General features: G+C 33.8%; 2 protein-coding genes across 2 annotated transcripts; both read right to left on the reverse strand.

Annotated features, from left to right (window-relative positions):
• Positions 1-743: 743 nt before the first annotated feature.
• Positions 744-7,127, reverse strand: LOC143233676 (uncharacterized). The gene is made up of 5 exons (XM_076470162.1): positions 6,999-7,127; positions 4,467-4,588; positions 4,234-4,347; positions 1,664-1,836; positions 744-1,057 (listed from the first exon to the last, which is right to left on the reverse strand). Exons 2-5 carry the CDS (start codon positions 4,484-4,486, stop codon positions 831-833), a joined length of 534 nt encoding a protein of 177 aa, XP_076326277.1. The 5' UTR covers positions 4,487-4,588; positions 6,999-7,127; the 3' UTR covers positions 744-830.
• Positions 7,128-12,932: 5,805 nt separating this feature from the next.
• Positions 12,933-22,753, reverse strand: LOC143233675 (putative iron/ascorbate oxidoreductase DDB_G0283291). The gene is made up of 7 exons (XM_076470161.1): positions 22,612-22,753; positions 20,575-20,696; positions 20,337-20,452; positions 17,742-17,914; positions 16,904-17,097; positions 13,887-13,997; positions 12,933-13,379 (listed from the first exon to the last, which is right to left on the reverse strand). The coding sequence occupies exons 1-7, from the start codon at positions 22,646-22,648 to the stop codon at positions 13,197-13,199; spliced, it is 936 nt and encodes a 311-aa protein (XP_076326276.1). The 5' UTR covers positions 22,649-22,753; the 3' UTR covers positions 12,933-13,196.
• Positions 22,754-26,249: the final 3,496 nt, after the last annotated feature.

The following is a 26,249-nucleotide window of genomic DNA, read 5'->3' on the forward strand; positions in this document are numbered from 1 at the left end:
TATGATGCAAGGGTTTGAACACTCAATTTAAAAAAACAACATACATCGTTGGATAACTTATCAAAACTATGATTGTTTAAATTTAAAAAATGTATTGAAACTTGTGATAAAACATCTTGAAACAAAGCTTCTAGATAATTTATATATACTCTAGATTTAATATCACTCAACATGTAGTCAATACGAGTTGACAAGGTTGTCCAATCTTTGCTAATGGGAGAAGGGTAAGATAACAGTTAAAGTGCTGCGTCAAAGGTCCGAAACTGTATACAGAAAAGAAGACGTACCATTGGCTTATCCAAATCCATATGTTGCAAACAGTAAAAAATAAAAAATAAAACAAAGAACGTTTTAGTAAATCGTTGTCCAATTTCAATTGTAGGGTTTCTTTGGAATTTTCATCCATATAAGTTTAATTTCTTTGGTGGTTTGATCACCACCATCTGTATGTTATTCAAAATTCCAAAAATCATTTTATAAAACTACTGTTATCCTCTAATGGTTCAATTCGTAACGAATTAATTCCTTATAATTAAATAATAACTTACTTTCGAATAGTAAACATAAACTAATATTTGTAATTTGGTTTAATGTAATATAACTTAGTTTTATAGCTTTCATCGAAATTTATTTCCTACATGCATTTATAATTTTTTATATATTATACAACATTAAACAAACTTTCTAAACTGTGTAATTACTGTACAGTTATCTAAACATTCTGTTACATTAAGATTCTAATGTCCAATTATTTTAAAACTATTTAGGTTAACAGTAGACGTTTCGGTTTAATGTAATTTCGAAATTCGTAATGAAATTTTTTTTTTAATTTACTCATTTACATACATTAATTTAATCATTACCTCCAGACCACCAACATTATCTTGAAACAAAAATGTCACCGTTCCAAAGTCAGAATGTTCACCGCAACGAACAGTCGTTGTAAGGTCAGTCACATCTGTTACAGGAGGGTAGTACAGCAGTCTTAATGTTGATGCATTTTCTTTGCACTTTGTGAGTTCTTGGTGTCTCTTCAAGAAAAAGTCTTCTGCGATGTCTGGGCAGCAAAAACATTCAGTTATAAAGGAAAATTAAACACACTTATTACACCGAGATAATGAATTTAATCTATAATTTTAATTTATAGCAAGTGAGTCTTTTTCTTTTAATACCATAATTCTAATAAATCTAAAATACTTCAAAGGAAGAGGAACACTCAAGAAACAAAAAACATAAAATGAAGAAAAACAAACAAGGGTATGTAAAATATTGTTCTTCCACTGAACACAACATTTACAGCCTATCTATACCATTACTAAACTGTAAGTCAGTGTGAAAAAATGATTTCTATATTGTTGAGAATTCATATTGTTTTAAATTGGTAATGTTATAACAATAAATTGATTACGTACAAATTAATACATATTGTAAACAATACGTGATCTAAAAGTTGTTGAATTAACAGAAACGGGAGCCCAAAGAAATATTTTCAGGTGAGGGTGGGGATGAGACAAACATCTAAATCAACAAACTGTACTAATATGTGTTAAATCTGTTTACACATGATATTGTACCAGACATTATCCTAGTAATATTAGTTAAATAATCGGAGAAATACTACTGACAAATAATTCTCATCTCTAAATGGAAGTCAAAATGTTACCTAAAGATAAAGCAAGAACCACCAAAAAACGGCGACACAGGTTCACGCACGCCTCGAGGAAGTCAAGACAAGTTTCTTTGAATCCGGGAGTATCTTGGTCAGATGGAAAGATACATTCACTGTTCACTATTCCATAAGTTTCTTTTATTTCTTTTTGAATTCCCGTTTGGAGACTAAATGATGAAAGAAACACAGAGGTTGTTAACTTTAGGAGTCAGGAGACATTTAGTTACTTGGTTAATTAAACAGAGGTAATAACTGGTAAATTTGTTTCGTAAATATAAATAGAAGTTCTATGAATCTCCGTACACAACCAAGGTGAAGAAGTGGTCTTGTTTCGCTCCTGTGTTCATGTATAATCAGAATTGGTACAAAAGATGAGTGTTTGTGAAGGACGAAGTTTGTTATTCTTTGTAAATATACGTCAATGTACGAGGTGATAGTGAAAGTCGATCACTTTATTGTAATGGTTTCAAAAGGTAACATGTAAAAGTGTCGAAGGTCAAGAACAAACTGAGGTTGAAGGAACTTTGTACCAAGACGTACATTTTCCTTGAAAGTGAATATAACTGTTTCACGTAATTATTTAGGGGGAAGAATCGCAGTCTAGAGGACAAGGTACACAACACTATAATATACACTGCTCAGTATACTTAATACAAATAGTAGCCTTATCTAAACAGGGCGAATAAGAACCAAATACACAGACAGTGTAGAAACTGTGTGTGTGTGTATTGTTTTGGAAGCATGCTTTCCAACAAACGAAAACATAAGAAAAACATTTATCTATTGTTATATCTTAGAGACTAGGTATAACAGAAATGAATATAAAGATATTTATTTTAATAACTAATTCAAATAACCTATTTTGTATCTTCGTCACTTTCTTCTATCGTTTTTATTCTTTCCGTTATCAAAATATCTATTTGAGCGTAGTGGGTGGTTGATGTTTTTTAACAACTGTGGAATGTTCAAAATAAGTAGAGTTTTGCTAACAACCAACAGAGGACATTTGTTGTTAGTAATATTTTCTCTCTCTCTCATAGGTATTTGGGTATTGATGTTCATATACCCAGAAAGGTCATATTTCGTCGACCTCTCCTACTTCCCTTATATTTGTTTTTACAATTGTCAAGTGTATTTATACACTGCACACGAGGGCTACCGTAATTTGTACCTACTCAGTCCCCTTTCAGGGCAATGTCCATGCACTATCTACACATACACTTGGTGCAAAAATCATTTTTCTTTATAGTTCCATGATTATTTGCACTTTCACTACATAGGTATTAACTATAAAACATTTACATTAAAAAACTCTTTCAAAGTTTAGTAATTAACCCCTAAACTAATGTGTAGTTTAGTTTATAGATTACCTTTTCTCTTTATTTAGAAAATATATATTCAATGGGAAAAGGTGTTTAGGTCTATCCTCATCATGTATACACTTCCTGTGTAGTTCGCCTACTAGTTCATTTTTTCTCCAATTTCTGTCAAAATAATTCATTGTACTATGTAGGAGTCTATATGCTATGTGCGCGTATTTATACATGAATTCTGATAATGTTGTTCTGAGTACTTTATAAGCTGTTGTAAGTAGGAATTTTTATTGTTTGTTGTTTTGTTTGAAGTAGTTTTTGTTACTTACTTTTATCCATGCAGGGCTGCATAATTATTGACAGGACTAATGTACGTTTTATATATTTTATGATGTTATCTGCTGTTGCTACACTGGTTTTACCAGTTAGTCTTCTAGCATAATTTGTTCTTCGCCAAATTTTTGTTCTAATGTTACTTCTGTGGTTTACCCACGTTAGTTTTGAGTTAAATGTAAATCCTAAACATTTTGCAGATGTAGCAGTCTGAAAGAGTGCTCCATTCATATAGATCTGAGGTTGTGTTTTTTATGTTTTAATGATATCAGTAGAAATAGTTTGGTTTTTTGAATTTCGCGCAAAGCTACACAAGGGCTATCTGCGCTAGCCCTCCCTAATTTAGCAGTGTAATACTATAAAGATGGCAGCTAGTCATCACCACCCACCACCAACTTTTGGGCTACACTTACCAACGAATAGGGGGATTGGCCGACACATTATAACGCCCCCACGGCTGAAAGGGCGAGCATGTGTGGTGTGACAGGGATTCAATCCCACGACCCTCAGATTACGAGTCGAGTGCCTTAACCACCTTGCCATGCCAGGTCGGGAGGATAAGAGGACCAAGATTTAGTTCCATACTAATTCAACGGTTTGATTCTTTGGCTTCTTTCTAACGAAGGGGTAGTAGTACAGAAATGATTATTATGTGTCGCGATTGTTTAAGAAAATTGATCTAAATAGATAAAATCAAAAAGTAGATAAATCAGCACTGAGGAATATCTGATGAACTTTTGGAAGATAGACTTTCATTTATCAGGAGTTCCACTTCTTCACTTACCAAGATAAATCTTTATAATCAAAAATGATTATTGTTAACCTTTTTATTGTGATTTTATAAAATATATTGGGGGAAAATAAAATAAATTTACATTAACTTCAAGGATATTTTGTATGTATTAATCTTCTACCTACATTTCTTTATCTGAACTAAGGTAGCCATCGTAATGATTTGGAAGTCTTTTGTATTTTTCTTTTACTTCAAGAGGAAGTAGAAAACTCTCTGGACTTCTGGAAAATGGCGGAAAACTAGAAAACAGAAAAGATATATACAACTACATGTTGTTCTGTCGTTTTGTAAACTTCCTATCTCAATCTTAACAAAATGAAAGTTGAGAAAAACAAGTAATCAAAAGAGCACGACATACTTGTTCTTGTGATATCCCATGGTTTACAAGGTAAACAAAACCAATTTGTGAGAAAGCTTGGTGGATTTCTGACGCCACTTTACGGAATGCTTCATTACTCGGCTGACCAGATTGTTTCAACCCTGTAAAAAAACAATATGTTTAATTACAACAACTGGGTCGGTGTGAACGCATTTTCGAAGTTAGAGAAGCAAAATTATACTTGTTACAAGATAGTGTTACTTTATCATATATTTAACACAACATTCTTTGCTTAGGCACTTATCGATTTAAGGAGTAAAAGAGCGAATAAAATTATTCCAATAAAGATATATTTCCAATGCCCATTAACGCAGACATATTTCGCTCAATACGGAACTCATCAGTACAGCTGGGACACAAGAAAAGCAGTATTGGTTATATGAACCGATTTGGTGATATATGTAAACTCATGTTGACGAATGAGAGAGTAAATGGCCATAACTTCTGGGGTTTGTACTCACTGAAAATAAACCCAGAGTAGTTCAAGAGCTAGTGGTGGGTGGCATTTACAGTTGTTTTTCCTCTAGTATATTACTTCAAATTTAGAATTTCTAGAGCATATAGGACTCAAGTAACTTTTCGTTAAATTAAACAAACGAAGAATAGTCATTTATAAAATATCTTCCAGCGCATTTGTATGTTTTATGTAATCCATACTTTAAACTGCTGTACTCAACGTTCAAATATTGCCGCGTCTAGATACACTTTTAATTCTCGCAAAACTACCCGAGGACTGTCTGGATTAGTCGTCCTTACTTTAGAAGTGAAAGACAAGAGGGAAGACAACTAGTCAAGACCACCTACTGCAAACTCTTGGCTACTCCTTTACCAACAAATGGTGGGATTGAGAGTGGCTTAATGACACTAACACGAGTGAACGGGTGAATTTTGTTGTTGAGTATCGAACCCCGACCACCTGACCATCACGTTTCCCGCACAGAGATATGTACGAAGTTAGTACTTTTCACCAAATCATTCAAAGACCCGAGTACTTTACGAAACAGTATTATATAGATGACAAATCTGATTTCGATTTACAATTAGTAAGCCTACCAATTACCATTCATATATTAGTTAAATTAGTGAAAATGTGTTATAGTGTATTTGACAGACAATGTGAAAATAATAGTTGTTTAACTTTGTATTACATCGGTCCTGTAAATTATGTCTTGGCTAGTCTACAATAACATGCTCGAAGTTGACTAAACATCAAGTTTAAAATCTTTATAAACTTGATATACAGAGTTTGACTTTCCATAGTGAGTACAGAACAGATAACCAAATGAGTAGCTGTAGTTTTGACGATAAAATTATAGAATAAAAATACAACATGTTACATAATTCTAAGCTACATAGTTGGCTATTTGTGTTGTGTTCGTCAAGGGTTCTAGCGCTACAAGCCTTCCGATGACTCATTGAAGTGCAGTGAAATCAGATTTGGAAATATTAAATAATATAATTCACGTATTTATGTGAGCGTTATTTTTCAGTGATTTTAATATTTGAGTTGTGACCAAAGTGGAGATCAGCGAACATGTTTTACGAATCTCAGATGAGAAACACTAAGGAAATATAAGAATACAGATGACCAGTAACAATAAGCACTGGGCACGATTTCCTACTGGTTGTCAGTAATAATTGTTTACGATTTTAACACGTACAGTTTCCACAAATTGATGTTTTTCTTTATTCAATAATGTCTAAACTTCTTTGACATGTTTCTATTTTAAGTTTATCATGCGGAATGAATTTATAATTGTTGTTGTTTTCAGCCCCGAAATATTATAATCTCTATATCAGAATGATAAATTTATTAGCTTTTATTGGAGCATAACGATTTTTGTCTTCAAGGTGGAAATAGTGTAACTGAACAAGTACAGCTGTAATCACGTTAACCAGTGTATTTAGTCACACAAATAAGTGATTGATAAAACATTGGGAAATCGATTAAAGTAAACAAAACTTTGAACTCCAAAATGTCTTTGCGAAGAAACATCTTTATCAGTTTTAAGAACGCGAACTTTTTGTTGGTAGTTATTTTTCAATTTGTTCTTGAAATGTATCAACACTTTCTAGGGTTAATATTTTATGTAAACAGTTCTTGTTTTTTATTACATCGACACAAGTTTTTTCAGCACCAATGAAACAAGCTTCATGTAATTTTTTTCGTGCTATTAAGTTCAGAAACACAATCTCTCATCTTGAGCACCAGGAATGATTTACATAATGTTTTTTTTTTCAATGAAAAGACACACCAGACATCAGATTTATTTGAAGTTAAGCCTATCAGAAACCAAGTAGTTCTTATGACACAATTTGTATTGTCCTCCATTGTTTAGGTTTTATTTCTTACTTGAGATATTTCAGCAAAAAACACGATTTTAAAAATGTCTAATTTCTTTACGGTCTGATACTTTGTTGTACGACATTTTAAAAACATATATTCTTCTATTTTCTTCATGTGTAAAGCTTATTTTATATTTATTGTAATTTTCAAGTTCACGGACTTACCCACAGCTTCGATGTCGACAACTGGAATAGAAATCATCAGTTCTGCTGAAGTCTCGAATCACTACGTAATGAAACAGATTTATCGTTCGGTTTAGAGACAAATAAGCTGACGTTACATCTCTAAGAGTATGTTGTTATCACGCCAGTGTTAGTGTCCAATAACAGTTAACGTTATCGGTGATTGGCCAGAATGTACATTTTCATTGAGAATATTTTGTTTCTTCAACCCAATATTCTGAGGTTACAGAAATACTCTTGGTGTAAACTTACTAGTGCAAAGAGCGCTGAAAATGTGAAAAACCTGGTGCCGAGTGTATAAGCGTGACTGGAAATGTATTAACGATAAATGAGCTTAGTAGATTTTGTTTAAAGGACAGAAACAGTTTAAAACTGTAATACACAATTGCATAAGTATGATTTACAAAGTTGTATTTATAGACGTGGAAAAGGCGTTTTTAAAATTAATTGTCTGATTCATATAAAATATTTGGATCATTGTTGTTGCTTCAATCAACTCTTTTCGTGACTGGCACTATTTAAACAGGTTTGTTTTGCCGAGCTTGCTCTGACACTAGCTGAGAAGATATTCTAAGGACTCTTCAGAGGAGTTCTGTGTATTTGTATTAGTTCCAAACTTTACATATTTCCATATTTCAATAAATACGTCTCCATCAACGTCAAGCACTGTTAAGTATATCACGTGACAATCTACTCAGACATACGTTGTACTTTGCCCTGTTACAAGGTCACAACCTAACGCGTCATCTGTGAGTAAATTACGGAACTTAAATTGTAACTGTTAATATTAATCAGGTGGAAATTTAATGAAACTAAATATATATAGATATGTCTATTCGGGATAAAGTAACTCATTATTAACTTTGGAAAAGTTCGAAAAATTCAAGATTTGTATATACTGACACAAAAATTTTGTTCATTGTAAATTCTATATAACATGCATGCATTTGAAACTTCGATTCAGATTCCGACTAGATATTTATGAAAACCATCCATCAGGCAGTTGATTTATGCGTTCTCCATATTAATTATTTGTATTCAAATATCTACTTTTATGAAGAAAAAGGTGAAAGTTAAATGATCAGACAAAAATGTTTCAGCTATAAGCTACCCCATGTTAATCTTACTCTGAGTTTAAACATTACTGTTCAACTACTTAAAGAACTTGACATGATTAAATTTACTAATCTGTGAAAAAGTAAATTTAAATATCAAAACGTTTCAGAAACGTGAGTACATTTAATTTATAACTGTCAGAGTTATGTTTTGTTTTTGCTTTCCATGAAGAAAAGTTTAGAGCAATTATCTTAAATATGCAAGCTATCATTGATGTTGTTCACTTTGTCATTAATGAAATGAAATCATCATAAGTATCATAAATTTAATGAAATGAAATAAAATGAAATGGCAATTTCATTTGAATACAAATTATTAGCCTAATATTAATAACCTTTCACGTTGCTCTGGGGCCTGTGAGGCCCCACTTTTCGTAGGAGTGTTAATGTCTTGTGAATTTCTTAATCTCGAGGATATAGAGAGCAAACATATAAGTAATAAATCTATAAATAGTGCGAGATGAGCAGGAAAAGTACACTCTGACAAAGACTGTACGCGTAAGAAACAAATAAATGTCACCTAAAAGAGACATTTGGACAGAGAAAGTAGGCCTAACGATTAATATAGCCCCAAAGGTTAATCTGTATTAAAGTGAGATTAACGTTGTTCAAATAGATAGGAAGAATGGTTCATTTCGTAAAAGAGAATTCGAAAGTAATTGAACCTGCCTGTATGTACTTTGAGAAGCAGTAGACGTATATTGCAAGTAGGCCTAAATACGAAAAAATGATTGGACGAGCTTAGAAATATATGGAACAACTGTGGTAACTCGATGAAATGTAAGAAAACTCATGTTCGGCCTCATGACACTTGAAATTATATAGTAATTTCAATAAATTACTTAATTACTTCAATAATTATTCAATAAATAGAATAAATAAATAATACATATTTTTATTTCTACTTTAGAGTACAGCATTTGTACAACTATGATTATACAGTTTTTAAAGTAATGATTTTTCCTAAAGAATGGAACATTAATTCAGAGAGACCTAACTGGAGTTTACCCTAAAGTGTCAGGATAAAACGTGTTAGGTTAATATGGAAACTATACATGTACATACTAATTCAAGTATTTTAAAGTTAATAACAAAACTGTGTAGCATCACTGTTGTACGTAAAGTTCCTGTCCAAAACACTGAAAAGACAAACTACAATACCTGAGAAAACTGAATAATGTTGGATTTTAATCCTTGCTGAAAAATTTTCAACAGGTTCGGTCACGTAGAAACTACGAAAGCTAAATTTGTTTAAAAAAATCATAATAACATTTGCTAATAAACGTTAAATACACCAGTTATAAGAAAAAGGTTTGAAGTTGTCACTGCACTTGCTGTCTTCTGCATGGTCAAGTTGGTCTAAATTTTAAGTTTTGTAATAGTATCCATCAGTCCATGAAAGCAGTCGTTTGGAGGCTTGAAGGTTCAGAGGTTCTCAGAAAACCTTTTCCTCCTGAAATTAGTTATTTGATTAGAAGAAATAATTTTCATAAAACCCGCTTTTCTGTATCCCGTGCTGAAAATGTAATGGACGACTGAAAACATTCATAATGAATCTTAATAGTGGTTATTCACTTGACTTAAATCAAGATTATTTTGCATTAATGGTGTAATATATAAAAATATCTTAACATGTTTCTATGTTACAGTATCTGTTCATATGATTTTGTATTGGTGTTTAAAAGCATTGCAGATTCAACTTTATTTTCTAAACTCTCACATACACTATTTTCATATTTTCTTGCCATGTCTTAAAGATACAATATTTCATGTAAACCACTCGTTGATAAACAAATTGTTTTACAGAAACATGGAAGAAATGTACAAATTTTGAATTAATGTATTGGGTTGAGGAATAATTCGTGAGCGTTTTTTCAAGTTAAAAAATATATTCATAAATGAAACGCTTTCGCAAAATATTTCATGTCATTTGGTAGATAATTTTTTGCTCTAATAGATGGTGTGTTTGATTTTGATATGACTTTAATTTTTGCTCTCATTTTCAGCTCATTAAATGGAATGTCAAGTGGACAAAATCGAGCATTTTCGACACCATCTGCTTTTCGCATTTAATTTCTGGCAATTTCGTTTAAAACAATGCATACTATATACCTAGGTATTACATGAAATAACGTATCATAATAAATGTTTTGGGTGTAATGTGTTCATGCATTGAAGTATTGTATAGTTTTGCATGTAATGCTTGAATGAAATTATTTAAAACGCTCACGAATTATTCCTCAACCTAATATTTATACAATAACGAAGCAAAAATCCACAAAATTTGAGAGGATAAAGAATTATTGTGAAGCCATTTATTATAAACACCACACGATATTTACGTTGAACTAGTTTTTTCACCAGTTATAACTTCCATAGTCAGTGAATTTGATCTGTCTATTAATATTATTTGCTAAACAAACATAAAAACTCGTTGGCTATTTTACAGGGCTATGGATAGGAACTATGACTCTCGTCCTATTCGGCCTGGCATGGCCAAACGCGTAAGGCGTGCGACTCGTAATCCGAGGTTCGCGGGTTCGCGCCCGCGTCACACTAAACATGCTTCCATCCCAACCGTGGGGGTGTATAATATTACGGTCAATCCCACTATTCGTTGGTAAAAGAGTAGCCCAAGAGTTGGCCGTGTGTGGTGATGACTAGCTGCCTTCCCTCTAGTGTTACACTGCTAAATTAGGGACGGCTAGCACAGATAGCCCTCGAGTAGATTTGTGCGAAATTCCAAAACAAACAAAAACAAAACTCGTCCTATTCCGGGAAAATCTCGCTCTGCAGTTTGGAGCAGTGGGTGCGTTATAATTGTGGCTGTTAAATCTCTTTGTTTTATTGCAGTAGCACTAGAGACGAGGCTATTGCAGATAGCCCATGTGTAGCTTAGTAGAAAATGAAAAAAAATATATTAACAGTACTTTTCGATTATTTCCATGACGTCACAAGACTGTACTTAACTCTCATTTGATATGATCAACATTGTTACGGGTGCTAAAGTCTTTTGAAATTATAAACAAAGTACATTCATTGGTTTATATTTGTAAGATACACTTTTATTTAAGCAAATAACATAATGTAATCGCGATACATGAGAATAACAAACTATACGTAAATTTCATAAATGACACCTTGTATCCACGTTCAACTCAAACGTTTAAATAAAACCCAATAGATCTTTGTTGTACATATGGAAATCGATTGACTGAACTTGGTGTATTGTTTAGGAACGTTAACTAATTTCCTGACTAGGTATATAATGTATCAAATCTTAAAGGTCAGATCGTCCAGGCTTCACTGATAACAAGTATTTTTTTTAAATTTGTTGGCGAGATATTCAATCGCGTTAACTGTAGAAAACCTGTTGAATCTATTCCGAGGTTCCATTCTAACGTAACACTAGAATTATTCTGATGTTAGATAACAATCACTAATAAAGGTAACAATCATCGTTACTTAAGCAACAAATATATTAATATATTAATAATAATGATAATACCTTTGAATACAGTTTCTGTACTAGTCTTTTCCTGCAGTATTTAAAGTACTGACGATTGTTACTGAAGACATCAGAACAATAATTTAGGGAAACCTGATTGGAGTTTACCCTAAACCTTCAGGATAAAAGTTGATAGGTTAATATGAGAACTATACATACTGATTCAAGAAATTTAGATTAAATAAAACTGGGTGGAGCGATTGTAATACGTACAGTTTGTCTAAAATACTGAAAAATAAACTCCGACACCAAAGAAAATTGGAAAATGTTGGATTCTAATCCTTGCTGAGAAACTCTTTAACAGGCTTAGTCACGTTGTTTCTACGTGACTAAATCCATAATAACAGTTGCTTATGAAAACTACATTCACTAAATTTAAAAAGGTTTGAACTTGTCACTGTGCATGTTTCATTTCAAATGTTTTTCTGTTAGAATATCTGTTCGTGAAATTTTTTTTATTGGTGTTTAAAAACATTGCAGATTCAACTTTATTTTCTAAACTCTCACACATACTATTTTCATATTTTCTTGCCGTTCCTTAAAGACACAATATTTCATGTAAACTGCTTACTGACAAACTGTTTTACACAATCGTGGAAGATATGTATAAGTGTTTGACTTGTATAATAACTATCCAATAACGAAGCCAAAATCCATTAAATTTGAGGGATAAGAAAGCATTATCTTAAAGTTATTTAATGTAAACACTATCAGACTTTTGTACTCTACTAGTTTTTACACCATTTAGTAAGAAATTATAACTTCCATAATCAGTGAATCTGATCTGTCGTTTAACATTCTTTGCTAAACAAACGTAAAAACTTCCTGGTAACATACTGATCTAAGTATGTCTATCGTCTCATAGCAGCGAAGTTACTCTCCAAACTTTGGAGCAGCGGGTGCGTTATAATTGTGGCTATCAAATCTCTTTGTTCTATTAGAGTAGGACTAGAGAAGAGGCTAGTGTAGATAACCCACGTGTAGCTTTGTACAAAACAATCATAATGAAAGAAAATATTAATAGTACTTTTTCATTATCACATGCGCAAGAGAAAGGGTGGAACAAGGTTGTACTTATTCTTCATGGGAAGGAGGGAACAAGGTTCTAATTATCCTTCATAGAAAGGATGCCACAAGACTGTTCTTATACTTCATGGAAAGGAAGGAACAAGGTAATAATTATACATCATGGAAAGGAGGAAACAAGATTATACTTCACTTTTATTTAATATGATCAACATGGTAACAGGTGCTAAAGTGTCTCGAAATGATAAAGTTCATTACATTCATTGGTTTTTATTTGTAAAATACACTTTTATTTAAGCAAATAACAATGTAATCGCAATACACGAGAACAGCAGACTATACGTAAGTTTAATAAATCGCGCCCTGGATCCACGTTCAACACATAAAGAAGTAAATAAAACCCAATAGATCTTTGTTGTACACATGCAACTCGACTGATTGAACTTCGTGTATTGTTTACGGAACGTTAACTAATTTCCTGACAAGGTATTAAATGTATCAAACATTAAAGGTCGGATCGTCCAGGCTTCACTAGTAAGAAATTATGTTTTTTATTTTGTTGGCGAGATATTCAGCCGCGTTAACTGTAGGAAACCTGTTGGATCCATTGAGAGGTTCCACCATAACGATGCCATCAGGAAGAACAAAGTAGGCCGCAGAACTTCTTGAACATTGCTTTTTAGATTCCTCCTTGGGAACCAGGACTCGATGAGGCTACATTGTGCAACCAAAGGTGTGCAATTAGAATATTATTACTATTTGAATAAGAAAATAAAGTTAAATACTTTGTTCAAATTTATCAGCAAGCAAGCACAGTGAAGAAACTATAGTTTCCAGGCACTTGTTTTTATTATATCAGTTAAAAATAAAATATTTGCTTTAGGTTTAAATAACATAACTAATCAATTCTTAGCTGACTTTATATCACTGATATTTTAAATTTGTGTTTAAACACAAACTGCTGATTTTGGTCAATGTGAGAGAAAAAAAGATATTTACACAAGCTTACTATACTTCTAGATATCACTCAGTAAAATATATTTATAATAAATATTTACCTGTGAGTAATTTTGTACATTGAATATTTTGATATTATGTATAGATATAATATTACTGTTTACTAATAAGAATGTTACAAATATATATTGTCATGTTAAACTACTACTATGTTTAATAGACCACGCAACGAAGTTCTTCCATTTTTTATTTGTTATCACTCACTGTAGCCGGATATACTCCATCGCTCCAGATTGCCAACATATCTCCAACGTTCACCAAAATGGCTTCCTCTAGTGGGACAGCAGATATCCATTCTCCTGTTTTCGTTTTCAACTGAAATATAAAAATGTAGGATTTATAAATTGTCGCCTTACACGTGAAGTTATACACCATAATAAAGTGATTTTTATTGTTTCTATAATCAGTTTTATAATTGTTTATAATCGGTGTGCTAGTTTCGAGGTTGACATTGAAGGAAAATCTAAAATACAAATTACAGGGGAACCTCGGTTCTCGAACAATTCGGTTTTCGAACAGATTGTTTGAGAGAAAAATGTCTCGGTTGTCGAACATAAACGCGCTTCCCGAACGAAGCTGTCGTGGCCCGAACCCCCGAAATATCCCGACTGATGACCCTTCGGCCATTTTCGGCCCACATCATGCTTGCCTAAAACATTTTACCCGCACTTCTCGCTCAGTCCACACCCTCGCTAAATTTACTGTGAACGTTCTCAGTTTTCTTTCTTTTTGTTTTTCTAAACATTCTGATTAAATAAGCCACCATGGGGTCATAGAAGGAAAATGAAAGCAGCATACCAAAAAGAAAAGTTGTTACAGCTACAACAGAGGTGAAAAAAAGATCTCATACCGAAGTATGAGAGTGGTGTTCGCGTGTCTGACCTTGCAACACAGTTTGTTGTGGCGAAGTCTACAGTCTGCACCATACTGAAAAATAAAGAGGTCATCAAAGGAGCTGATGTTGCAAAAGGAGTTACAGTGCTTACGAAACAAAGATCACAAACAATGGAAGAGGTAGATAACCTGTTGTTGATTTGGGTAAACGAAAAACAGTTAACTGGTGATACCATTTCTGAGACTATCATTTGTGAGAAAGCAAAGCACTTGCATGCTGACCTCCTTGAAAACAACCCTGGAACGAGTGCTAATACTAATGATGCCTTTAATGCTAGTAGGGGTGGTTTGAAAAATTTAGGAAGAGAACTGGCATACATTGTGTGGTGAGACATGGGGAGGGTGCAGTTCTAACAAAGACGCTGCTGATAAATTTGTTAGGAAATTTAAGGACCATGTAGAAGCTGAGGGTTTTATTCCCCAACAAGTGTTCAACTGTGATGAGACAGACCTCTATTGGAAGAAAATGCCAAAGAGAACCTACATCACCAAGGAGGAGAAGTCACTGCTAGGACACAAGCCAGTGAAGGACAGGCTAACTCTATTGTTATGTAGTAATGCAAGTGGGGACTTAAAACGTAAGACTTTGCCTTTGTACCATTCTGAGACCCGAGGGTTTTTAAGAAAAATGTTTTGAAAAGTAAACTAAATGTCATGTGGAGATCTAATAGTAAAGCATGGGTAACCAGGCAATTTTTTATGGAGTGGATCTATGAAGTGTTTGCCCCATGTGTAAAGAATTACCTCACCGAAAAACAGTTGCCACTCAAGACCCTTCTTGTGATGGACAATGCACATACTCACCCACCAGGCTTGGAGGACGGGTTGGTGGAGGAGTACAATTTCCTTAACGTTGAAGCTTTTGCCCCCTAACACGACTCCTCTCATTCAGCCCATGGACCAGCAGGCCATATCGATATTTAAGAAACTCTACACCAAAGCACTGTTTCAAAAGTGCTTTGAAGTGACCTCTGACACAGAGTTAACCATCAGAGGGTTCTGGAAAAATCACTTTAATATCCTCCATTGCTTGAGGATCATAGACAAAGCCTGGAGGGAAGTGTCTTTGAAGACCATGAACTCAGCTTCGAAGAAATTGTGGCCAGACTCTGAAGCAGATAGAGACTTTGAGGCTGAGCCTGTTGTCAAGGGTATTGTCTCACTAGTCAAGTGTATGGGCTTGAATGTGAGTGATGATAATGTGGAGGAGTTGGTGGAAGACCACAACACGGAGCATAACACGGAAGAACTCCAAGATTTTCAAAAGAAGCAGCAACAGAAGGCAGCTGAGGAAGTGTCTTCAGATGATGTGGAAGGAAGGGAGGATGCTCCTAGTTCACTAATCAAGGAAATTATGGAAAATGGGGAGAGTTACAAGGTTTTGGGAAAACATTTTACCCTGACAAAGGTGTAGCAAACTGCAGATAAACCTTTTTAATGACAATGCCATATCTTACTTCAGAAACATTTTAAAATGCAGGCATAATAAACCTCATTAGACAAGTTTTAGTGAGAAATAGGTCCAGTGAGTCTCAAGCAGGTTGTAACGGTGCAAAGAGACAAAAAAAGAAAAAGAACCCCAGAAGGAGAGTTACCTGACGTTTTTATGGAAGGTGACTCCCCTTCCAAACAATAATAACCCTCCTACTCTCCATGTTTCTCACCACTTTTCACTTACGCCATCAGCTTTCCTCAGCAGAGGTGAAGTGCAGTTAAATTTTCATTTATTGTTTTTTTATTGTCTTTATAGTTTTGTGATTGACTTTATGCATGCAAGTATTATTATACAGGTATAAACAAGCAATATTTTTACTTAAAATGATCCATAATGCGTAATTTTGGATGTCTGTAAGGGATTAATTTAATTTACAGTATTTTTTATGGGAAAAATTGATTCGGTTTTCGAACAGCCTTCTTGAACGAATTAAGTTCGAGAACCGAGGTACCACTGTATTTGGAGTTTGTAGGTGTGGTTAAATATGAATCCTTTTAATATTTGTTATAGCTACGAAAAGGGTTAATTATTGTACAACATACAGTTTCTTTGTATATATTAGCTGATGTACTCATTCAACGTACAGCGAAAATATTGTAATCAAGGGAAGTGACATAGCGTGGATGAGCCCCGAGCTTCGACTGCTCTATATCAGGCATGCCCCTCAGTGGCATTGTGACATGTATTGTTACATGAATATCTGTGACAATACAGATAACCAAGAACAATTCACAGTGGACACGATTTCCAGATTATAAAGTTATATTACATTATATCTTTATGGTTAAAATTTTAATTGTATTCATTTTAAAAGCATTAATTTAATCGTTACCTCCAGACCACCAACATTATCTTGAAACAAAAATGTCACCGTCCCAAAGTCAGAATGTTCACCGCAACGAACAGCTGTTGTAGGGTCAGTCACACTTGTCACAGGAGGGTAGTACACCATTCGTAATGTTGATGGATTTTCTTTGTACTTAGTGATTTCTTGGTGTCTCTTCAAGAAAAAGTCTTCTGCGAGGTCTGGGCACCAAAAACATTCAGTTGTAAAGGTCGGTTATAGGGGAAAATTAGAAACACTTATTACACTGAGATTATAAATTTAATTTCTGTGAAGTAATTAAATAAATATGTTCCTCTACCAGCAAGTGTATCTTGTACTTTAAACTTTTTACACTTCTGGCATTAAAAAGACTTGAAATTAAGAGAACACTTAAGAATAAACAACTTAAAATGAACTGAACAAACAACGATATGAAGAAATATCGTTCTTCCACTGAACATAACATATACAATTTATTTATACTATTACTAATCTGTAAGTCAGTGTGGAAAATTGTTCTTTGATACAAAGCTATTTCATTATTGTTCAAAATTGTTTTAAATTAGTAATTTTTTAACATTATTTTTATTATGTACAAACTAATGTATATTTTGCACCATAGGTGGTCTAAATGTCGCCCAACAAACAGACATGGGAGAACAGAAATATTTTCAGGTGAGGGTGGGGATGAGACAAACATCTAAATCAACAAACTGTATTAATATGTGTTAAATCTGTTTATACATGATATTGTACCAGACATTATCCTAGTAATATTAGTTAAATATCGGAGAAATACTACTGACAAATAATTCTCATATCTAAATGGAAGTCAAAATGTTACCTAAAGATAAGGCAAGAACCACCAAAAAACGGCGACACAGGTTCACGCACGAGTCGATGAAGTCAAGACAAGTTTCTTTGAATCCGGGAACATCTTGTTCAGATGGAAAGATACATTCACTGCTCCCTATTCCATAAGTTTCTTTTATTTCTTTTTGAATTCCCGTCTGGAGACTAAATGATGAAAGAACCGCAGTGGGTGTTAACTTTAAGGAGTCAGGGGACATTTAGTTACTTGGTTAATTAAACAGAGGTAATAATTGGTAAATTTGTTTTGTAAATATAAATAGAAGTTCTGTGAATCTCCATACACAACCAAGGTGAAGAAGTGGTCTTGTTTCGCTCCTGTGTTTATGTATAATCAGAATTGGTACAAAAGATGAGTGTTCGTGAAGGGCGAAGTTTGTTATTCTTGGTAAATATACGTCAATGTACGAGGTGATAGTGAAAGTCGATTACTTTTATTGTAATGGACTCAAAAGGTAACATGTAAAAGTGTCGAAGGTCAAGAACAAACTGAGGCTGGAGGAACTTTGTACCAAGACGTACATTTTCTATGAAAGTGAATATAACTGTTTCACGTAATTATTTAGGGGGAAGAATCGCAGTCTAGAGGACAAGGTACACAACACTATAATATACACTTCTCAGTATACTTAATACAAATAGTAGCCTTACCTAAACAGGGCGAATAAGAACCAAATACACAGATAGTGTAGAAACTGTGTGTGTGTGTGTTCGTTTTGGAAGCATGCTTTCCAACAAACGAAAATATTAGAAAAATATTTGGTATCTGTTATTATACTTTAGAGACCAGGTACAATAGAAATGAATATAAAGATATTTATTTTAATAACTAATTCAAATAACCTATTTTGTATCTTCGTCACTTTTTTTATCGTTTTTATTCTTTCCGTTATGACAATATCTATTGGGGCGTAGTGGGTGGTTGATGTTTTTTAACAAGTGTGGAGTGTTTAAAATAAGTAGAGTTTTGCTAACAACCAACAGAGGACATTTGTTGTTAGTAATATTTTCTCTCTCTCTCTCATAGGTATTTGGGTATTGATGTTTATATTCCCAGGAGGGTCAGGTTTCGTCGACCTCTCCTACTTCCCTTATATTTGATTTTACAAATGTCAAGTGTATTTATACACTGTAGACGAGGGCTTGAGTAACCCGTACTTACTCAGGCCCCTTTCAGGGCATTGTCCATGCACTATCTACACATACACTTGGTGCAAAAATAATTTTTCTTTATAGTTCCATGATTATTTGTACTTTCGTTAAATAGGTATTAATTATAAAACATTTGCATAACAAAACCCAATGCTTAAATGCTTAGTAATTAACCCCTAAACTAATGTTGGGTCTAGTTTATAGGTGGCCTTTTTTCTTTATTGATGAAATATATATTCACTGGGGAAAGGTGTTTAGGTCTATCCTCATCATGTATACAGTACCTGTGTAGTTCGCTTACTAGCTCATTTTTTCTCCATTTTTTGTCAAAATAATTCATTGTACTATGTAGGACTCTATCTGCTATTGTTTCTATATGTGCGTACTTATGCATGAATTCTGATAATGTTGTTCTGGATACTTTATAAACTGTTGTAAGAAGTGTATTTGGTATTGTTTGTTGTTTTATTTGAAGTACTTTTTTACATACATTTATCCATGCAGGGGCTGCATAGTCAATGACGGGTCTAATGTACGTTTTCTATATTTGTATGATGTTATCTGACGTTGCTACACTGGTTTTACCAGTACGACTTCAAGCATAGTTTGTTCTTCGCCAAATTTTTGTTCTAATGGTACTTATGTGGTTTACCCACGTTAGTTTTGAGTCAAATGTGAGTCCTAAAAATTTTGCAGATGTAGCAATCTGAAAGAGTGCTCCATTCATTTCAATCTGTGGTTGTCCTTTTTTATGTATTAGTGATATTGGTAGGAATAGTTTGGTTTTTTGAATTTCGCGCAAAGGTACACAAGGACAATCTGAGGTAGCCCTCCCTAATTTAGCAGTGTAATACTAGAGGGATGGCAGCTAGTCATCACCACCCACCGCCAACTCTTGGGCTACTCTTATCAACGAATAGTGGGATTAACCATTACGTTATAACGCCCCCACGACTAAAAGGGCGAGCATGTTTGGTGTGACGGAGACCCAATCCCACGACCCTCAGATGACGAGACGAGTGCCTTAACCATCTGGTCATGCCGGGTCGGGAAGAATAGAGGACCAAGTTTCTGTTCCATACTGTTTTAATGGTATGGTTCTTTGGCTTATTTCTAACGAAGCGTTAGTTGTACAGAAATGATTATATTGCGTCGAGATTGTTTAAGAACATTGATCTAAATAGATAAAATCAAAAAGTAAATAAATCAGCACTAAGGAATGTCTAATGAACTTTTGGAGATAGACTTTCATTTATCAGGAGTTCCACTTCTACACTCACCAGAATAAATTTTTATATACAACAGTGATTATTGTTTAGCTTTTCATAGTGATTTTATGAAATATAATGGGGGAAAATAACAAAATAAATTCACTTTAACTACAAGGATATTTTCTATGTTTTAATCTTCTACCTACATTTCTTTATCTGGACTAAGGTAGCCATCGTAATGATTTGGAAGTCTTTTGTATTTTTCTTTTACTTCAAGAGGAAGTAGAAAAAACTCTCTAGACTTCTGGAAAATGGCGGAAAACTAGAAAACAGAAAAGATATATACAACTACACGTTGTTCTGTCGTTTCTTGTAAACTCCCTATCTCAATCTTAGCAAAATGAAAGTTGGAGAAAAACAAGTAATCAAAAGAGCACGACATACTTGTTCTTGTGATATCCCATGGTTTACAAGGTAAACAAAACCAATTTGTGAGAAAGCTTGGTGGATTTCTGACGCCACTTTACGGAATGCTTCATTACTCGGCTGACCAGATTGTTTCAACCCTGTAAAAAAACAATATGTTTAATTACAACAACTGGGTCGGTGTGAACGCATTTTCGAAGTTAGAGAAGCAAAATTATACTTGTCACAAGATAGTGTTACTTTTATCATATATTTAACACCACATTCTTTGCTTAGAAACTTATCGATTTAAAGAGTAAAAGAGCGAATAAAATTTTATAAATAATAAAGATATATTCACAATGCCCATTATTGCCGACACATTTTGCTCAATACGGAACTCATCAGTACAGCTGGGATACAAGAAAAGCAGTAGTGGTTATATGAACCGATTTGGTGATGTCTCTAAACTCATGTGGACGAATGAGAGAGTGAATGGTCATAACGTCTGGGGTTTGTACTCACTTACTAAAAATAAACTCCAGAGTAGTTCAAGAGCTAGTGGTGGGTTGCGTTTACAGTTGATTTTCCTCTAGTATGTTACTTCAAATGTAGAATTTCTAGATCATATAGGACTCAAGTAACTTTTCGTTAAATTAAACAAACGAAGAATAGTCATTTATAAAATATCTTCCAGCGTATTTGTATGTTTTATGTAATCCATACTTTTAAACTGCTGTACTCAACGTTCAAATATTGCCGTGTCTTGATATACTTTTTAATTCTCGCAAAACTACCCGAGGACTGTCTGGGCTAGTCGTCCTTACTTTACAAGTGAAAGAGAGGAGGGAAGACAGCTAGTCATGACCACCTACTGCAAACTCTTGGGCTACTCTTTTACCAACAAATGTTGAGATTTAGAGTGGCATAATAACGCTCACACGACTGAACGGGTTAAATTTTATTGAGTTTCGAACCCCCGACCACCTGGCCATGACGTCTCCCGCACAGAGATATGCACGAAGGTAATACTTTTCACCAAATCATTTAGAGACCCGAGTACTTCACGAAACAGTATTATGTAGATGTCAGATTTGGAAATATTAAATAATATAATTAATGTATTTATGCGAGCGGCATGTTTGAGTGATTTTAATATTTGATTTGTGACCAAAGTGGATGTCAGCGAACATGTTTTACGAATCTCAGATGAGAAACAATGAGAAAATATAAGAATACAGATGACCAGCAACAATAAGCACTGGACACGATTTCCTTACGGGTTGTCAGTAATAATTGTTTACGATTTTAACACGTACAGTTTCCACAAATTGATGTTTTTTCTTTTATTCAATAATGTCTAAACTTCTTTGACATGTTTCTATTTTAAGTTTATCATGCGGAACTCATTTATAATTGTTGTTGTTTTCAGCCCCGAAATATTGTAATCTCTATATCAGAATGATAAATTTATTAATTTTTATTGGAGCATAAGATTTTTGTCTTCAAGGTGCAAATACAGGTGTAAGCACGTTAACCAGTGTATTTAGAAACACAAATAATTGATTGATAATGCATTGGGAAATCGACTAAATCGTTCTTTATCAGTTTTAAGAACGCGGACTTTTTGTTGGTAGTTATTTTTCAGTTTGTTCTTGAAATGTATCAACACTTTCGAGGCTTAACATTTTGTGTAAACAGTTCTTGTTTTTCATCACATCGACACAAGTTTTTTCAGCACCAATGAAACAAGCTTCATGTAATTTCTTTCGTTCTATAAAGAACAAAAACACAACCTCCCATCTTCAGCACCAAGAATGATTTTCATAATTTTTGTTTCAATGAAAAGACACGACAGACATCAGATTTAATTGAAGTTAAGCCTATTAGAAATCAAGCAGTTCTTACGACACAATTTGTTTTGTCCTCCATTGTTTAGGTTTTATTTAAAAATGTCTAATTTCTTTACGTTCTGATACTTTGTTGTACGACATTTTAAAAACATATATTCTTCTATTTTCGTCATATGTAAAGCTTATTTTATATTTGTTGTAATTTTCAAGTTTACAGACTTACCCACAGCTTCGATGTCGACTACTGGAATAGAAATCATCAGTTCTGCTGAAGTCTCGAATCGAACGTGCTTTTTAAGGATAGAGATTTACTGTTCGGGTTACAGAAAAATACGCTGAGGTTACATCTCTATAAGTATGTTGTTACCACGTCAGTGTTAGTGTCCAATAGCAGTTGTCGTTATCGATGATTGGTTAGAATGTACATTTTCATTGAGAATATTTTATTTCTTCAAGCCAATATTCTGAGGTTACAGAAATACTCTTGGTGTAAACGTACTAGTTCAACGAGCGCTGAAAGTGTTGAAAACCGAGTGCACGAGTGTATAGGCGTGATTGCAAAGGTGTTAACGATAAATGATCTTAGTAGATTCTGTTTAAATGACAGAAACACTTTAAAATTGTAATACACAACTGCATAAGTATGATTTACAACGTGTGTTTATTATTAGTTCCAAACTATTCATATTTCCATATTTCAATAAATACGTCTCTGTCAATCTCAATGGGTCGGCATGGCCAGGTGAGTTAAGGCACTCGACTCGTAATCTCAGGGTCGCGGGTTCAAATCCCCCACCAAACATGCTCGTTCCTTCAGGCGTAGGGGCGTTGTAATGTGACTGTCAATCCCACTATTCGTTGGTAAAAGAGTATCCCAAGAGTTGGCGGTGGGTGGTGATGACTAGCTGCCTTTCCTTTTGTCTTACACTGCTAAATTAGGGAGTTCTAGTGCAGATAGCCATCTTGTAGCTTTGCGCGAAATTAAAAAACAAACAAAACAAGCTCAACTCAGTATATCTTTCTGGGGATAAATTGGACAATAATGTCGTAACGTAAATACATCCATTATATAACAAAAATACCAGAACTGTACATTTTGACGAACGTGTGTACGTGTTATTCTTTCTTTTCAAGACATAGCTAAGTCCATCTTTAGCGTTACTGAAATCTTTAACTTACTAATGTGTCACGAGTGTTACTTTACATATCTTAGAATAAAGGTGCAGTGAGATTTCCGAGTTTGTTCTCTACTGTTCCATTTCCATGTTGTAGAAAGTTGTAAACGTCCTATTGCTTGGCTCTTGCTAACCTCAGATCAAACTATCACATATTTTATATTTTGTGAACAAGCTCAGGGGATGCTCGGGAATCATCCTTTGCAGAAGTTTTCCATTCTTGAGCCATAAGAACGTAATTAACAAGAAACCAAAACACTTCTATCCTGACAACACTTCACACCTTTAATTTTTGTAAACCCACATTTTCTCTTTCCTCCTGACGGACTCTTTTTATATCAACTGGATTATTTCTGTATGAAAGGATTATATCAATGGAATAATCTCTGTTATCTGGAAACAATGCTATTACTCATCCTTACAATGATATTTCTATCTGTTTGTTTATTTGTTTTTTGAATTTCGCGCAAAACTACTCGAGGGCTATCTGCGTTAGTCGTTCCTAATTTAGCAGTGTAAGACTAGACAGAAGGCAGCTAGTCATCATCACCCACCGCCAACTCTTGGGCTACTCTTTTACCAACGAATTATCTCTATTGACCGTCACATTATAACGCCCCCACGGCTGGGAAAACGATAATGTTTAGTGTGACCGGGATTGGAACCCGCGACCCTCGGATTACGAGTCGAACGCCTTAACACACTTGGCCATGCCGGGCCCGCTATCTGTTTGGAAAGAAAATATAACATTGACCACTTTGTTATCTGAAAGGATTACATCAACGGGATAATCTCTATTTTATCTGAAAGGATTATATGAGTGGAATTATCTCTATGTTACCTGAAAGATTATGTTAAGAGGATCATACATGTGTTATCTGAAAGGATTATATCAACGGAATTATCTCTATGTTATCTCAAAGAATTATATGAATGGGATTATCTCTATGTTATCTCAAAGGATTATATGAATGGGATTATCTCTATGTTATCTCAAAGATTATATGAATGGGATTACCTGTATGTTATATGAAAGGATTATATCAACGGGATTATCTCTATTTTATCTTAAAGGATTATATGAGTGGAATTATCTTTATGTTATCTGAAAGATTATATGAACAGGATAATCTATATGTTATCTGTAAGAATTATATCAATGAGATTAACTGTATATTATTTGAAAGGATTATATCAATGAGATTAACTGTATATTATTTGAAAGGATTATATCAATGAGATTATCAACACAAAATAAATTTAACACATACACAGACATCTAAAGTAGGCAAATACAATATTAAGTCAAGTTCGTTCTAGGGATTTCCGATCCGGAATGTTATACGGTCTTCCAAGTGGATCTGTTATTCGTGCACACTGAAATCAACCATCTTAACTTCCAGTCCTATTACTCCAACACTTCACCACTAACAATTTTTTTTGTAAATTACTCATTCTATTTCGTAAACGAGATCACCCATGTCACTTCCAGAAAGGCCTCTTTGTGGCCAGCTTTGATATAACTTTATTTTGAAAGTTAAAATTCCCGTTAATCAAAACGTCTTCCTCTAGTATTTTTAAAGGAGACATTCTGTTAGGATATAGCAACAGTTTTTAAGAGGTCCCTGAGAAAAAAATCAGTAACATTAATTGTTGTTTATTTGTTATTTATCTTTTGCTAGTTTTACCAAAAGGTCATCATCCAGCACGACCTTAAGTAAACAAAGCCCTTCTCTGTCATTAAGAGTAATCAAGTTTCGAAAACTGTCGGCTTCAATGTAACTCGATTATTTATAAAATTTTATTCCAAGAACAGTGATAGCATTCACTAAAATACTTGTTGCGTAACTACAGGGAACCAAAGTGAAATAAATATATGTTCTTACATACAGCTGATACGGACATTATTTTTTTATTTAGCATGCAAAACAAGTAAAAAAAATGTTTCGATCTTTGTAGGTTATGGTTCATTTTACTCGGGATCTGGGGGTATGGGGCCATATGCAATATAAACGTCTTTTCTGCGACAAAGAAGCTGTTGTGATCAGTTTAAATGGGCACAGTTAAGTTAAAAACACTGTCAAATGTTAAGCAGCACACGAAGTTATACACTTAAGTCATTATCATAACTCTATTACGTCTATCAGAACAATGTTCATTTGTGTTCACACACTTTGATTCGTGTGGAATGTATACATTTTTTATATTATATAGAATAGTTTTTTATATATTAAGTAAAATGAATAAAACAAGACATCAATGTCTCTTATTTGTAAAGTGTAAAAATATATGTTAAAATGCAGGTTATAAAACTTTAAGAACTCTAGATGTTTTGGTGGAAATAGTTTTACCATAAGTTTTTCATTTTTTGTACCTCCTTACACCCTATAATTAATGTATTTAAAAAAATAATTGTCTAACGTCATCAATAAAATAATAAAATCCACGAAATAAAAATGATTCCTCACTTGTAATTTCAGTCCAAACCACACTTTAATCTGTTCTACCGTATCTTATACAACATATTACAAACACATCAGTCCAAAATCCAACAGTCGTAAACACAAAAGTAATATAAATTTTCTCAGTTGCATCATGTTATACAATGTATATCATGTTTTACAAGATGCCTTCATCAACTGTAGTTCTTTTCTTGGCTGCTATTCTGAGTTTCTATTTAACACTG

Source organism: Tachypleus tridentatus, chromosome 12, assembly GCF_004210375.1.
Source record: "Tachypleus tridentatus isolate NWPU-2018 chromosome 12, ASM421037v1, whole genome shotgun sequence".
Taxonomy (NCBI): Eukaryota; Metazoa; Arthropoda; class Merostomata; order Xiphosura; family Limulidae; genus Tachypleus; species Tachypleus tridentatus.

What these genes read in the sequence shown, in the direction of transcription:
- LOC143233676 (XM_076470162.1), bottom strand. Translation starts at nt 4,486, where the DNA reads ATGGGATATCACAAGAACAA. An exon ending in CTTAGTTCAGATAAAGAAAT is followed by an intron (nt 1,837 to 4,233) that starts GTAGGTAGAAGA and finishes TTCATCATTTAG; the next exon opens with TCTCCAAACGGGAATTCAAA. An exon ending in GGTTCTTGCTTTATCTTTAG is followed by an intron (nt 1,058 to 1,663) that starts GTAACATTTTGA and finishes TTTGCTGCCCAG; the next exon opens with ACATCGCAGAAGACTTTTTC.
- LOC143233675 (XM_076470161.1), bottom strand. Translation starts at nt 22,648, where the DNA reads ATGATTTCTATTCCAGTAGTCGACATCGAAGCTGTGG. An exon ending in ATGGGATATCACAAGAACAA is followed by an intron (nt 20,453 to 20,574) that starts GTATGTCGTGCT and finishes TCTGTTTTCTAG; the next exon opens with TTTTCCGCCATTTTCCAGAA. An exon ending in ATAATGTTGGTGGTCTGGAG is followed by an intron (nt 13,998 to 16,903) that starts GTAACGATTAAA and finishes TTTATATTTCAG; the next exon opens with TTGAAAACGAAAACAGGAGA.